General features: G+C 37.0%; 2 protein-coding genes across 2 annotated transcripts; both read right to left on the reverse strand.

The window, feature by feature from the left end:
• Positions 1-1,022: 1,022 nt before the first annotated feature.
• LOC111569655 (cytochrome c oxidase subunit 7A2, mitochondrial) lies at positions 1,023-4,312 on the reverse strand. Its single transcript, XM_023271916.3, has 4 exons — positions 4,204-4,312; positions 2,477-2,566; positions 1,499-1,583; positions 1,023-1,270 (listed from the first exon to the last, which is right to left on the reverse strand). The coding sequence occupies exons 1-4, from the start codon at positions 4,219-4,221 to the stop codon at positions 1,212-1,214; spliced, it is 252 nt and encodes an 83-aa protein (XP_023127684.1). The 5' UTR covers positions 4,222-4,312; the 3' UTR covers positions 1,023-1,211.
• Positions 4,313-6,621: 2,309 nt separating this feature from the next.
• Positions 6,622-12,684, reverse strand: tmem30aa (transmembrane protein 30Aa). Its single transcript, XM_023271902.3, has 7 exons — positions 12,221-12,684; positions 10,898-11,017; positions 9,926-10,033; positions 9,748-9,835; positions 9,447-9,590; positions 9,145-9,354; positions 6,622-7,764 (listed from the first exon to the last, which is right to left on the reverse strand). Exons 1-7 carry the CDS (start codon positions 12,467-12,469, stop codon positions 7,571-7,573), a joined length of 1,113 nt encoding a protein of 370 aa, XP_023127670.2. The 5' UTR covers positions 12,470-12,684; the 3' UTR covers positions 6,622-7,570.
• Between the last annotated feature and the right edge of the window lie 1,170 nt (positions 12,685-13,854).

Raw genomic sequence — 13,854 nt, forward strand, 5'->3', positions numbered from 1 at the left:
TGACTCTTGGTCTTCCTTTCCTGGAGCGGTCCTGATGTGAGCCAGTTTCATCATAGCGCTTGATGGTTTTTGCGACTGCACTTGGGGATACATTCAAAGTTTTTGCAATTTTCCGGACTGACCTTCAGTTCGTAGAGTAATGATGGACTGTCGTTTCTCTTTACTTAGCTGATTGGTTCTTGCCATAATATGGATTCTAACAGTTGTCAAATAGGGCTGTCAACTGTGTACCAACCTGACTTCTGCACAACTGATGGTCCCAACCCTATTAAGAAGGCAAGAAATTCCACTAAATAACCTTGACAAGGCACACCTGTGAAGTGAAAACGATTTCAGGTGATTACCTCATGAAGCTCATAGAGAGAAGGCCAAGGGTTTGCAAAGCTGTCATCAAAGCAAAGGTTGGCTACTTTGAGGAATCTAGATTACAAAACATATTTAGAATTATTTCACAATTGTTTGTTTGCTACATATTTCCATATATCGTGCTTCATAGTTTTGATGTCTTCAGTATATATCTACAATGTAGAAACTAGTAAAAATAAAGAAAGAACATTGAATGAGAAGGTGTGTCCAAACTTTTGAGTGGTAATATATATTTACCTCAATATTTAGAACATTTGCATTTACATGAAAGACGCAAAGGACTTAACCTGAATATTGTACATAAATGAACACATTTCTGCCATAAACTCAAGATAAGGCATAAATTGCCACATGAAAGTGTTCGATACTCAAAATATTTAATTCATTCTAAACCCATGTAAGTTTGCACTTTAAACACCCTGTATATTTTATTTTTATTTTGTACTACATTCCTTAAATCTTCGCTGCTGCAACACTGCAAATTTCCCCACTGTAGGATTTATAAATTATCTTAAATAGGTTGCAGCCACCTACCAAAATTGTCATTAAAAAATAAAAGTTCTTCATTTGTTTATCTAAAATACACAAGCTCATTATGGCACTTGTAGCAAAAGAGACAATATCTCCAGCAGGAATCAAGTTTTCACAAGAGACAATTTATATATCTATATATATTTATTAGTATTTGCAGTTCATGATTTGTACAATTAATAAATACTGATTTCGAACATGAAACATACTGATATTCAGTACTGATACTGAAATCTGCACAACAGAGAGTTGATGAATTACATACAGAATCTGCATCTGCATCAGACAATAAAATCCACGAGGACAATCCTTTTTCATTGTGGCTTCTTGGGCATTGCAGCACTTATGAGCTCGTACACAACATAGCCAGCCCCTGTGAAGAGATCAAACAAGCATCGCAGATGTGACTCAGACACACTGACGAGAAAATCATCTGGACTTCAAACAATGTCAGGATGTATCATGAAATTGCAGTAATTTTACTTTCAAAGACAGTAAAAACACTGGGGTCAAGTCACGGGTATGATGTGTATTCTATCCAAAAGAAACACACGGAGAAATGTGAAAAGAGCCTGACTCAGACAAATGAATGCTGACATACCAAACACAGTGAGAGCCATTGTGGTTCTGTAGAGCAGAGCGTCCTTTGAGCCGCCCTTCAGATGGATGGGCATACCGTTATCCTCCTGTTCAACGAGAGAGGAAGAAAAATATATTATTACCTGAAAAAAAAACCCAACAACCATGTATTCCTGATTTTGTAGTGATTGATTTTTTAAAATACATATAAGTGATGTGAGCATATGTTTCATGTTCTATATAATCTACTTTTTTTTTCTCCCCCAACAGGATTTTTTCAGTTTCTCGGCAAAGAGCTTATCTCTGGGTAAACACAGCAATGAAGTTGTGCCGTACAGTACATTATGTATTGAAGCAGCGCTTGTTCTGGGGTTTAGCAGCAAGAGTAGGTCATTTGTCAACTCTATTTACAGTGACTTTTAGCACTATGCAAGATCAGCAAAGCCTGCTGCATTGGGACATTGATTCTGCAATGAAATTAGCAGGTTGTAAGCATAATTAGTATGACTCAGAGCCCCAGCTATACAGGTGAAGGTCATGTAAACATTAGAGGTGGAAACTCACTTATACTTATTTGTCAGGCTACAAAGAAGATAAAATAAGATTCTGTCTCCAGAACCTGGGAATAAAATAGAGATTTTTATTATTATCATTATCAGTACAGAAAGATCATTTCTCATCTCTTAAAAACTCACAAATAAAAACAAAGTTTTCATATCAAGTCAGCACATAATTACTTTAACAGTATGACAAAAGGGACCGACTGTGAGTTCATCATAAAACACTGCTGAAAACAATCTCATTTAAGCAATTCTTCTCGAAGTTTCACTTCCATGTAAACTATGATAAAGTCTGTATTCAGTTAGTAATAAAAAAAAAATCTACCTAAGGCAGGTATACTTCTACAGTTTATACTGATACACAGACAAGGAAGAAAACTAAATGGAGTGAATCAAACACTTACAGAGGCTGTGCTTTTCTCCAAAGAGATTAATCCTACCTGAAACAGTTTTTGCTTTTGCTTCACAGTGTTATCAAGCTGTCGGCGGGCACTGCTGGCGATGGTCCGCCTGGAAAGCTGCTGAAGACTCTGGTCATACAGACACAAAATTTTAAGGTCGTTCAAAGAGCCATGACTTAAGAACAGAAAATAGTGGATGACAATTATTATGGATGACTGAGAATCTGCACGTACACATAATAGTCATATTTATTGCGGTAACAGTACAAGGACACAGAAGTGACACAAAGTACAACAACTCTAATTAATTAACAGTGTAAGTTTGAAAGTTCAATAGGCTTTGTTTTAACTTGTCCTGGATGAAAATATTCACACACTTTGAAGCGAGTGTGCTAAAAATAGTTCATTTTAAAATTTTTACAAAATGGTGACATCTGCTGGACAACTTTGTCTACTACACAGAGACAAATCTTTGATGTGCTCAGTAAAGATTATATTATACAAACTGTCAGATCATACATGAGCAAAAATATATGACGATTATTGACTTCTTACTAAGCTTTGATTTACTTGTTATAGATTTAGCAGCAAATATAGAACAAAATTTACATTATGTTAATCAGATTGGAGAATATATAATTTAAACAAAACTGTGGTGCACACATAATATATTCGATCAGAGGTTTCAGGGAAGTACTGTTTAAAGTGTTCTTTACAACAGCTTATCACGTCTTTTGGACATCAGTAAACTGACCTAGAAAATTTCTGACTGAATATTTACAAATTAGAATGATGAAATTAATTAACTATTTAGGAGCACCACCGAGATTATCATAGCAACAGATAATATATTTAAGTTTAAAACAGTAGACAGACTGAGCAATTTTATAAAAGTGAGCATTCAGATCTGTCCAAAACATCTGAGATGTTTACAGTAACAGGTGTAGATGTGTTTCTGTGCTATACTTAGAAAAGGCATAAGAGATATTAATGTCAATAAATTTGAGGGTAACATAACAGTTAGTGGAGTATGTTGTCAGTAAAATGTGAAAATTCACTTCTTCTTTGAAATGAAAGCCAGAGCCTTTTCTGGTTTATGTATTCAGTCAAAAAAACTTGCCTCTATGTACAGCTTTCTTCTTTCTTCAGAGAGTTAGGTGAATATATTATTATTATTACGTGTTATTACTCTTTATATCTGTTAGTTCATTTCCATCCAGCATCAGTACAGACTGTTATACTATTTTCACCATAATTTAAGTGCCTTTTCACAAGTTGGATTAATCCATCCGGAGATAAAAAAAACAATAATAATATTTCCTTTAAGGTATTAGGAAACTGTGAACAAATATTTGCTGTTCATATGAAAGCATGTTATCATTTTCATGGAGAGTTTTGTAATACAACTTCTAGAGGTCAGTTCCTCAACGACTGCTATCTAACATCAGCAGCTTCACCCTGACCTGCTTTAGCCAGCTGTTAGCTAGCGTCCTCACTAACAAAACCTCTGCTAAAGTCAATAACGGGGAAGAACAACACCATACAAAAACAATAAAACATTTTTTTCCTACGTGAAACGACGTTATTTCATATTGTGTCGTGCTAAACAGAAGTTAAGCTAACTTTGAAAAGTTGGGACCGTTATTCGAAACAAAGGACTGACACAGAAAATGAGTATTGCATGAAATTATAAAACTGTCAAAACACCGTCATGACAAAACTGTAACGTTAAACATCAAATACACGTGAATAAACTTGTTTCTTACCATAAGTTGTCTATACATTTTGACTAATGCTGCTCCGCTGAGTAACGCTGCTGAAGGTAGAGCACAAGGACAGACACTGACAGCCAGACTACCCACAATCCTTTGGGGGAGTCCTGTCACATGACTTTGTTATTATTAGTGAATGACTAATACAACTTAAAAATAACGTCAATAAATTGCAGAACCTTAAAAACAATAAGTGTTGATATTTATTTATTCATTCATTTAGTTAGTTAGTTAGTTAGTTAGTTAGTTAGTTAGTTAGTTAGTTAGTTAGTTAGTTAGTTAGTTAGTTAGTTAGTTAGTTAGTTAGTTGTTTAAACGTATTTTTCATTTTCAAGAGATTTCAGAGTGGCATTGATACAAAATGTGAGATACAGTACTGTAGGTAAAATGAGTCTTCCCATTTTGTTTCTATGTTTAACTCACATCAATTTTAAATGCAAGCCAGCTGGAGTAGTGGTTCTCAAACTGTGTGCCTTGGAATCAGGCTTATTTAGATGATTTATCGTTATAAGTCATATGAAAAGGTGTGTCTTGAAAATACTTGTTTTTGTAAATTTAATTGTAATTTGGATGACCACCCTCTGTAACAGAGATGTAAGTGCTGGTAAGGAGAACAAGTTCACCCATAAAATCTCACAACATGATACCCCAAATGAATACCAAATACTATTAATAAGAGCACATTTGCTGCTAATGCAGCTGGAAAAAAAAATAAAATCTGTCCATATCCTAACAGTAACTTATGCAACTATGGCATCTTAAATTAAAAGAAATAAAAAGTGTCTTCATTTCTACTTGGCTATATGTTGCCGTATCTTTTAGTTACTGTATTAATAAGAGAGGCTATGTTCTTGATTCACACTGAACAAAAATATAAGGGCACAGTGAAAATGCTCTTCTTTTCTGGCACAGAGAAACAGTGAAAAGTCTAATTTTTATTTTTAGAATTGGAAAAGGATTGCTGCACTTTCGCCTTGCAGCTAGATGATCCCTAGTTCACATCGCTGCCTTCCTAGGATCTTTCTGCTTGGAGTTTGTATGTTCTCCCTGTGCATGTGTGGATTTTCTCCAGGTATTCTGGCTTCTTCCCGCAGTCCATAAACATGCTCAGATTAATTGGTAGTTCTAAATTGTCCATAGGTGTGAATGCAAGTGTGATTATGCGTCTCTATATGTAGTCCTGTGATAGACTGGTGACCTGTCCAGGGTGTCCCCTGCCTTCACCCTAAGTCATCTGGGATAGACTCCAGCCCCCCGTGACTCTAATGAGGATTCAGCGGTGTATAGATAATGGATGGATAATTGGAAAAGGCTTTAAAAAAAGAGCAGAAAACTTTTTTGAGCTGTTGGTACATTTTCGACTTTTGAGTTAATCCACATCCTACTCAGATGTGTCTTCAAAGGACAATAATCAGACAGTATGACCAGTACACAGACCCCTTATTGATCAGTGACTATAAAACCCACCTAAGAGTCAGCTTTCTTCAAATTACATCAGAATCAGAATCAGCTTTAATGGCCAAGTACATACACAACATACAAGGAATTTGTATTTGGCTGTTGGTGTAACCTTATGAATAAGGGAAGAAATAATAAAATAACTGTAGAAAGAAGAAGAGAAAAAAAATTAGTAATAAAAATAAATTTTGAAAAATATATATTTACACATATGAAAAGAATATATAAACACAGCAGTGCAAAATGATAATTGCTAGTGATAATACAGTGCAGATGACATGAGGAAGATGATAATGTGCTATTTGCATGTGGGATGCTGGCAGTCTGGTACTTTGAACCTCTACAGCTCCAGCATTTGTCGCCTTTTAGACAGTATGGTACAATCTAACACATGATGCTCTGTCTGACAGAATGATCCGGTCCCCCAAAATGTCCACCAAGTTCATCAAGCCCATGAGGAGTAATGGGACAAGCTGATTAACTCTAAACATCACAAATTTGACTCATTGCTGACATGAGTTCTGTTCTAAAATCCCATCCTCCATCTGGACACTACCATTTTCAATACAGTGTATAATTGGTGATTTCATGATGTCAGTTCCTCGGTAGAGAAAAAATATTAATTTGCCTATGCCAAAAAGAGCGGATAATAACAAATTAAATATTTCATGCTGGGCTGCTGTTTTTGGTTTAGTAGTTATGGAGAAGCATCAATAATATCACCGCTGCAATTATCCAGTTGTGTGACTGTGAAATGGAAAAATCCAAAGTAATAAAACACAGAACAGTATTTTCATTTTACCAAACAGATCAGGCTTTTACCAACAGTAAAATAAGATCCAACTCCAATGCCCAGGTCTAACATCGCCACTGTAAATACATATTATAAAGTAGTGGTACTGATTAGGTAACAGTTATGCTGACTGTTAAATAAGAATCACAGATGACACCAAATCATTGACCAAGTTCTTTAATTGGACCCTACAAACTTTATAAAAACCCAAGAATTCCAGGTTGAAACAAACTCCGCCTTATTAATAAATCAGAATCACACAGGAAGAGAAGAGGAAGTGAAACAAAGGGTGGGGAAACTAACAAATGTGACACTTTTAAAGTGCATATCGTTTGGTCAACATTGAAGAAAATTATTTAGCACTGAGGCCAAGCTGTAAAAAAATGAAGGATTCTTGTGCTCTAATCAGCCAGAGACACTGCCAACAGTCTTAGATTTAGAAATATTGGATATACCGGTATGGGGTCATTATTTTGTTGTAATTAAAGACTGGCTTTTTGTCCAGTGTAACAAAAATGAGACACAGAGGAGGCTAGATAATCACACTTTTGGTTCTACTTGTCAGGAATATTGTATGACTCTCCATCTACTCCGAGATTAAATAATTATTTGTTAAATTTCAATGCTCAACATATTTACCAGCACATAAGCAATGATTATTCCATTCTATATTCAAGGTAATCTCAAAAACCCATAGAGGTATGTCAATGAACTATTATGGTACATTCATCAGCAGGACATATTACAGTACATAATATGGACAAAACCTTACATTAAGAATACATACATCCTTCAATAATTAAGCCATTTGCAAAGCACTGCTAACATAAAACTCAGGTACTTTGATAATGGATAGATAAATAAAAGATAAAAAAAATCTGAAGATGGGAAAAGACATTCTCAGCAACCAGCTTGAAGTTATATGCACAGAGACACACACATATGCCTTAGATGCTCTACATATAAACATGATGAGACGCTACTGCCCTCACACAGTCACACGACAGACGTTTACAGTGTATTCAAGCTAAAAATCAGCAAGCAGTCCAGAACAGACCCTATAGGGTCACTCATGCATGCAGAGACTGGAAAACGCTACACACAAACTGTTTAGTTTGGAATATCTGCACTGTTGTTGCGGGTGTCATATTTATAGTGGATGATGAGAAGAACTACACCCAGGAAGAAGCAGATGGAGCCCACAGTGATGTAGGCGATGCCCAGGAAGGGGTTCTTCCCTCCCATCCAGGAGATGGTGCTCAGGATCATTCGCTTGCGACCATCAAAGCTGAGCACGGGGTAATCTGATTACATGCAGTTAAAGAAAATGGATTGAAGCTTCTGTACTGAGAATCAACAGAGCAACAATTTATACTCTCTGAATGTACTAACTATAACTGAATATAAAGGTCATTCTAAGATATTTATATATATATATATTCATCAGTATGTATCTGTGCAGGCCTCCAGACTGCGACCAAACTGGTCACATCTGCGACCTTTTTTTGTGAGTCTGTGAGTTGAAATTTCAAGTGGTCACATTCGTGCAAGTCAATGATGATCATTAAGCATTATTGGTGTCGCTGTATTACTTTTATCACTTCAGTGGCTCTGTCAGGCTGTCCCTGCCTGGTGCATAAAACAAACTGTTTGGTTGATGTGTGCTAAAAAGATAAAGTGATCTGAAGCTGATAAATTAAAAAGAAAATTATGGAGGCAGGAAGATACTGAACTGGTGAAGGGAAAAAAGCAACTCATTCATTTAATGGCTAACACAGAAGAAAGGCCACCAAATTAAATGAACATTAAATCACGGTAATGATTTTAGCTTCACACAATTACATCAACACTATCTACTCTTGTATTTACATTTAACAATGTGGTCTTCTTGTGAAATGTGGAGTACACCTACATGCACTGTTTTTTTCACTCAAAGAAAAGACCGCATGTAGAAAAAAAATCACTCAGTTTCATCTTGGACAAATCTGACACTACAACACCCTACGTTATGCTTACCTGTCTGAGCACGGCAGCCACCCAGCTGCAGCTAACACAGCCTGCAATGTGGGGCGTGCAGGGACCATCGATGGTTGCACCGGCGCTAACGGTGAAAAAGTGATGCTGAAGGAGCCCTCATACCTGTGCTTGCTTGTTGTTTCTCAGAAGAATATATCTGCACAACTGAGAACTACAAGTTTTTCCATCTGCAGTCATCTCCATGGGGCTGGATTACTGAGTTGTCTGGATGACTTTGTGGATCAAAACCCAGGTTGCCCCCCGATCAGGAGCACGTGCTGCTAGAAAATGACCTATTCTGGCTCAACATAGTTATCCAGATAAATCAGTGAACTGGTTTTCAGACACAGGCCGCGGCATTAACATTATGGAGTTACAGCAGTATGCTACTGTTTACTCACAACAGAGTATGTCATAGAAAATTGTGAATAAGCTTGTTTTTGAATAGCCATGTTTTAGTCACTACCTACGGATGGGTTCAAAAAGTCATTTCTCACCACAACATTTAATTTGTAAGGTTTGCAAGTCTGTGTAAGATGATGTAAGATTAGTGTGTTAATAGATAATAACTATACCCTGTGAAGCTAAAATAAAATTCATGTTAGACCATTGATCCTCCAGTGCTGAGCTGCACAGACTTGACTTTCTGGCTACAACATAAAGGATACTGTAGGTGATGTCCAAGGTGTATTTGCCACTGGGTAGAGTTGGAGTGGTGCTAGACTTCTTCTGGATGATGCGGTAGAGTTTCCGAAAGGTGGGCAACGCAGCCGTGCGCATCCACACAATGAAGTCCTCATTGATAAAGCCGTTGTTTTCAGGATCCGATGGGTCCAACTCGTACACTGGTTTCCTCCAGTTCACTGGCTTAGCTGTGCCTGAGAAACAGATTGACACAAAACCAAGCTAGTCACTGCAACTTAGGTGTTCACATGTCTAATAGGTGCTGTGTACAGTACACAAAAATCACCTTGGAAAGCTAGAGTGAGGTTGTTGTTTCCACCAGGATTCCTGAACTTCACATGCTTGTCTGTCCACCATGCAATGCCCTTCTTTACTAGAGGAACTGCATTTCTGCTGCCATTGGAATCAATATGAAACAGCTCCAAAGTGTCTGCAACAGAAACACGGCGGCATATTAGCCGAACTTCTGCAAACTGATGTCAGGCTTTAGCTATGTTATAGAACTTTAGCCAATTTATGGGTTAAATGAGACATTAGTTGATCATTTTGGCTGTGGAGAAAAATGTTAGTTGTTCACCACATCTCACCATTGAAAAGGCTGTTAGCTATGGCCCCACATGGAGCAATGGGCACTCCGTCAGTTTTACGATATGGTTCACATTCCTTGCTGGGTTCCTGTAGAAAGAAAAGAAAAAGAGTTATCAGCTGATGAAAGAGGCATTTACTAAATTTTCTGCATGATGTACAACGATTTGAAGATTATACCATCAAAGCAGACCGCCCGCCATTCAATTGACTGTCATCTCTGGACTTGACATAGCGTCTGTGGTTCTGATAGAAGTTGGATAAGCCATAGTACATGAAGACATTGCTCTGTAGGGGAAGAGAAACTGTATTAGAATCAGAATCATGTAATAGTATGGACTAGGGAGTACTTCAGTTTTATTTTTTCTTTTACATGTGTATGTTGGTCAAACAACACACATTTCTAAGAATGGTGTCATACTATTCCTCTTAACAACCTATGGTGGTAATGAACAAAAAAAAACTTAAGCAAAATGCCAGCAAAGCATGAAAATTGTTAGCAAACATGAATGTAAACAACGCTTCCTATTTTGCGATGAAGCAAGTGTATTGATCACATTTAATCTTAGATCTTCAGGATAAACAGAACGCATTTTTGTGAAAAAAAAAAACGAATGCAAAAAACCTTAGTTTATTTACAAGGAAAGTCCACTGGGTACCCTTAAGTGATTCTTTGGGTCATTAGCTTAATCTGTAGCTCAGTTCACAAACACTGAGCTTAATTTTCTGAGCTACTGTTAATGAAATATTTGTATGTATCAAATATCCTTCTTATGTTCAAGCCAGGTTGTCTGAGTTTCATCTTAGCTTTACTTTAATAATTATGCTAAATTATAACTCAGATCTCAGCTGTAAAAAAAAAGTGAGAACAGTTTCTCTTATCTAGGACCAGCTGAGGGCCGTTTATAAACACTCAATAAAAGCCTTACTGGACTGCATATTTTAAGACTAGAATAATCAATGGTAATACAGGTTCCAAACAAACATTGAGTGTCCTTTTTGAACTCAAAATAGATCTTAATGGATAATCATTGCTGGAAAGGCTTTTTCCCCTCTTTTATTGCACCGGCAGCAGTCTGAGTATTGGAGCTGAAGGCATGTATTATTCATTGGGTCCACCTTACTGTAAACTGGTGCAGGACCAGAGCTCACCTCAAATGGCTGCTCCAATGTGAAGTCCACAGAGCAGGTACACGGTGTTGTGTTGTTCCAGCTGGAGTTCTTGGCGCAGGTGTAACACGGGCTGTCCATGTCCACACCAGTGTAATCAATCTGAAAGGGAAAAGAACATATTGAGCATATTTAATACATCTTTCTACAATAAATTCACATTACTGCCTACTATTCTGTAGTTATATCCACCTAGTAGCCAATTAAAGCAGTACAAGTAAATTAAACCAAACCGGCGCTGTACAACTTCCTTGCTAACTTATCCTATTATTATTATATTATAGCTGGCTCAACTTAAAGGTCACTTTGAAGGCTGCAGTTTGTGCTGCTGTTTAACCATATTGCCTTATTTTCCTACAATCTTGTTAACCCCATTGGTACAAGTAAGATGTTAAACTACAGGGTTTTAACCTTAATATTTAAATTAAACAGGTATATTTGTATATTATATAATATTTAAACTCGTTTGGTCAACATCAATGCTATTTCTCTACTAGAAAGCACTTTGGCTCAATGTCTGTTTTGAATGTGCTATAAAAAATAACAGTGACATGACTAATGTTGCATTTTTGCATCTGTTGTCTTGTTTATTTAACTTCATTAACTGTTGTTATGTTCACTCCTGAGTATCCTGCTTTTGCTTTGTCTGTCAAAGCACTTTGTAGACTCTTATTTTTAAAAGTGCTATCTAAATAAAATGATAAACATTATTACAAGGTGTTTATATTTTTTTCTAGCATCAATGATATGAAATGGTGAGGATATTGAGAAGGGCTTTTAACATTGTGTCTTTTAGGGTAGTGTGTTTACAAATAGGATGGGTGGACAGAAACACTCTTACCATAATGATATAATAATAATAGCAACAATATTCAACAGCATCACAAACAGCAGCCCCCAAAATGATCATAATGGTATACAAACACAGTTTAAACTACGGTGTACCGCTGTAAAGTTCATGAAGGCAGTATGTCGTGAGGTAATGTTGTATTAGGCTACACTAGTTTTAGCTAGCTAAACTTGTTAAACCAGCCTAGGACAGGTGGGTATGATGCTAACAACAGTGGTGCGAAATGGGGAAACTTTAAGATTTTAATTACTGTAGAACTTTGTTGTAAATTTGCTTGACTAAACTACCTAGTTTAACTTATTTCAACAGGTTTACACAAAGCTCGCTTCTGTTACAGCAACCGCGGTTGAACGGACACACAGAAATCATTTAACTGCGTGGAAAAGTCGAGGCAAACCGGCCATCAGCGGTTTTAGTTCGGTAACATCGGTTAAAAGACAAGACTGTGACTTTACCTCGAACTCTTTGATGTTGTTCGATGTGACAAACAGGCCGATGCCGATGGGGATGAAGATGAGTCCGATAACGAAGAAAGCTGGCAGCACGGTGCCTGCTGTCAGGATGGGCTGCCAGGCCGGTAACCTCTGCTGTTTAAACGCTGTGTTGTCCGGCTTTTTACTTTTCACGACCCCTGGGCCGCCGTGACCCGAAGCACCGGAGGGGTGTCCGTCTTCTTCCTTAGCGTTGTAGCTGGACGCCATCATGCCTGCAATCCGCTTCGAGCTAAATAATCCACTTTAGTTGACAGCCGGCAGTTTGTCGTTAATCCCACGCGACAAACAAGAGTAAAAACGTCGCGGTAAAGTCAACAACTACCAGTAGAGGGAAGTTTACACTCAGTTTATTCCATATAACTACTCATTGTAGTATTGATTTCATCCGTCTTGTTAGTCTCACCAAAGAGGAAGAAGCCGGAAACGTTTGAGCCAATACGACGATGATACGCAGATGTTACATCATCGAGACAATAGACACGCCCCTTTCTCACGTTGACAGCTGAGCACAAACATCTGATGCTACACACATCTGCTTGTGATACTGTTATGCAATGATAAAAGGAGTATGAAATGAAAAATGCAGCGAGATTGAGTGTTTTTTAGTCAACAAAGAACACTTTTAAATTATTGCATTTAAATGTCCCTCTATTAGCAGATACCTAAGGTCAGGTCTGTAAGCATTTCACCAGTGACACAGTGGTCGTTTTACCTCTGGCTTTAAACTGAAACAATCAAGATGTAATTAAAGTATAAACTTTCAAATTAAATTAAAGAGGTTTAACAAAAATACTGCATTAACCATTTAGGATTTACAACTATTGTTTTAGGGTAGTCCCGACATTTATACAAGTTCAAAGATAGTTTGGGCAAATTAACAGAATTATAAATATAGGGATTGTTTTAATACTTGGGTACAAATCTTCTGTGTGAAACCTACCCATTCACATTGACAAATGCTGAGTTTCACTCAGCTGCTAAGGATAAGTAATTGAGCCTGAATGGAGTTTAGCAGAGCCTTGTTTTACAGCATATTTTGAAATGCCATCGCCTCCTTGTTATAACATGAACTGTGTCATGTAGTTTTTGTGTGTTTTCATTCTTTTTGAAATAACTGGAAGCTTTTATGGTATAACAAGATAAAGTGACATGTCGATTATCAACAGAATTTTACTGATATATTTTAATACCATGAAAATATTCTTGGGATACTGCAAAATTCAGAAATAGGAGATGTAGGACTTGTTTTTGTTTGCATTTTTTTCATTTTTAAGTAATCAGTAATAAATATATAAAAATGGTGGTATAAATTGCTTGAGAGATAAAATTTTGTGTCCAAAGAAATAGCTGAGACTCTGTGAGGCCCGCCTGTCCCCTTACAGAAGGTTACATTGAGATATTGCAGAGATTACACTCAGTTTTGGAACAGCATTTCACCCCCTTCACAGCAAACTCCTACAAAACGTTTTACGTCAACAGATTCATTGCAGTCTTAAGAGTTGTATGATACCAGGCTTTACTGATGAGCCCACGACAGCCCCCAAAAGAAATTAATGTTAATACCAGATGATCCACTGTAATTTTGAGAGGATTTA

The sequence above is a fragment of the Amphiprion ocellaris genome, chromosome 20 (assembly GCF_022539595.1).
Source record: "Amphiprion ocellaris isolate individual 3 ecotype Okinawa chromosome 20, ASM2253959v1, whole genome shotgun sequence".
Classification (NCBI taxonomy): Eukaryota; Metazoa; Chordata; class Actinopteri; family Pomacentridae; genus Amphiprion; species Amphiprion ocellaris.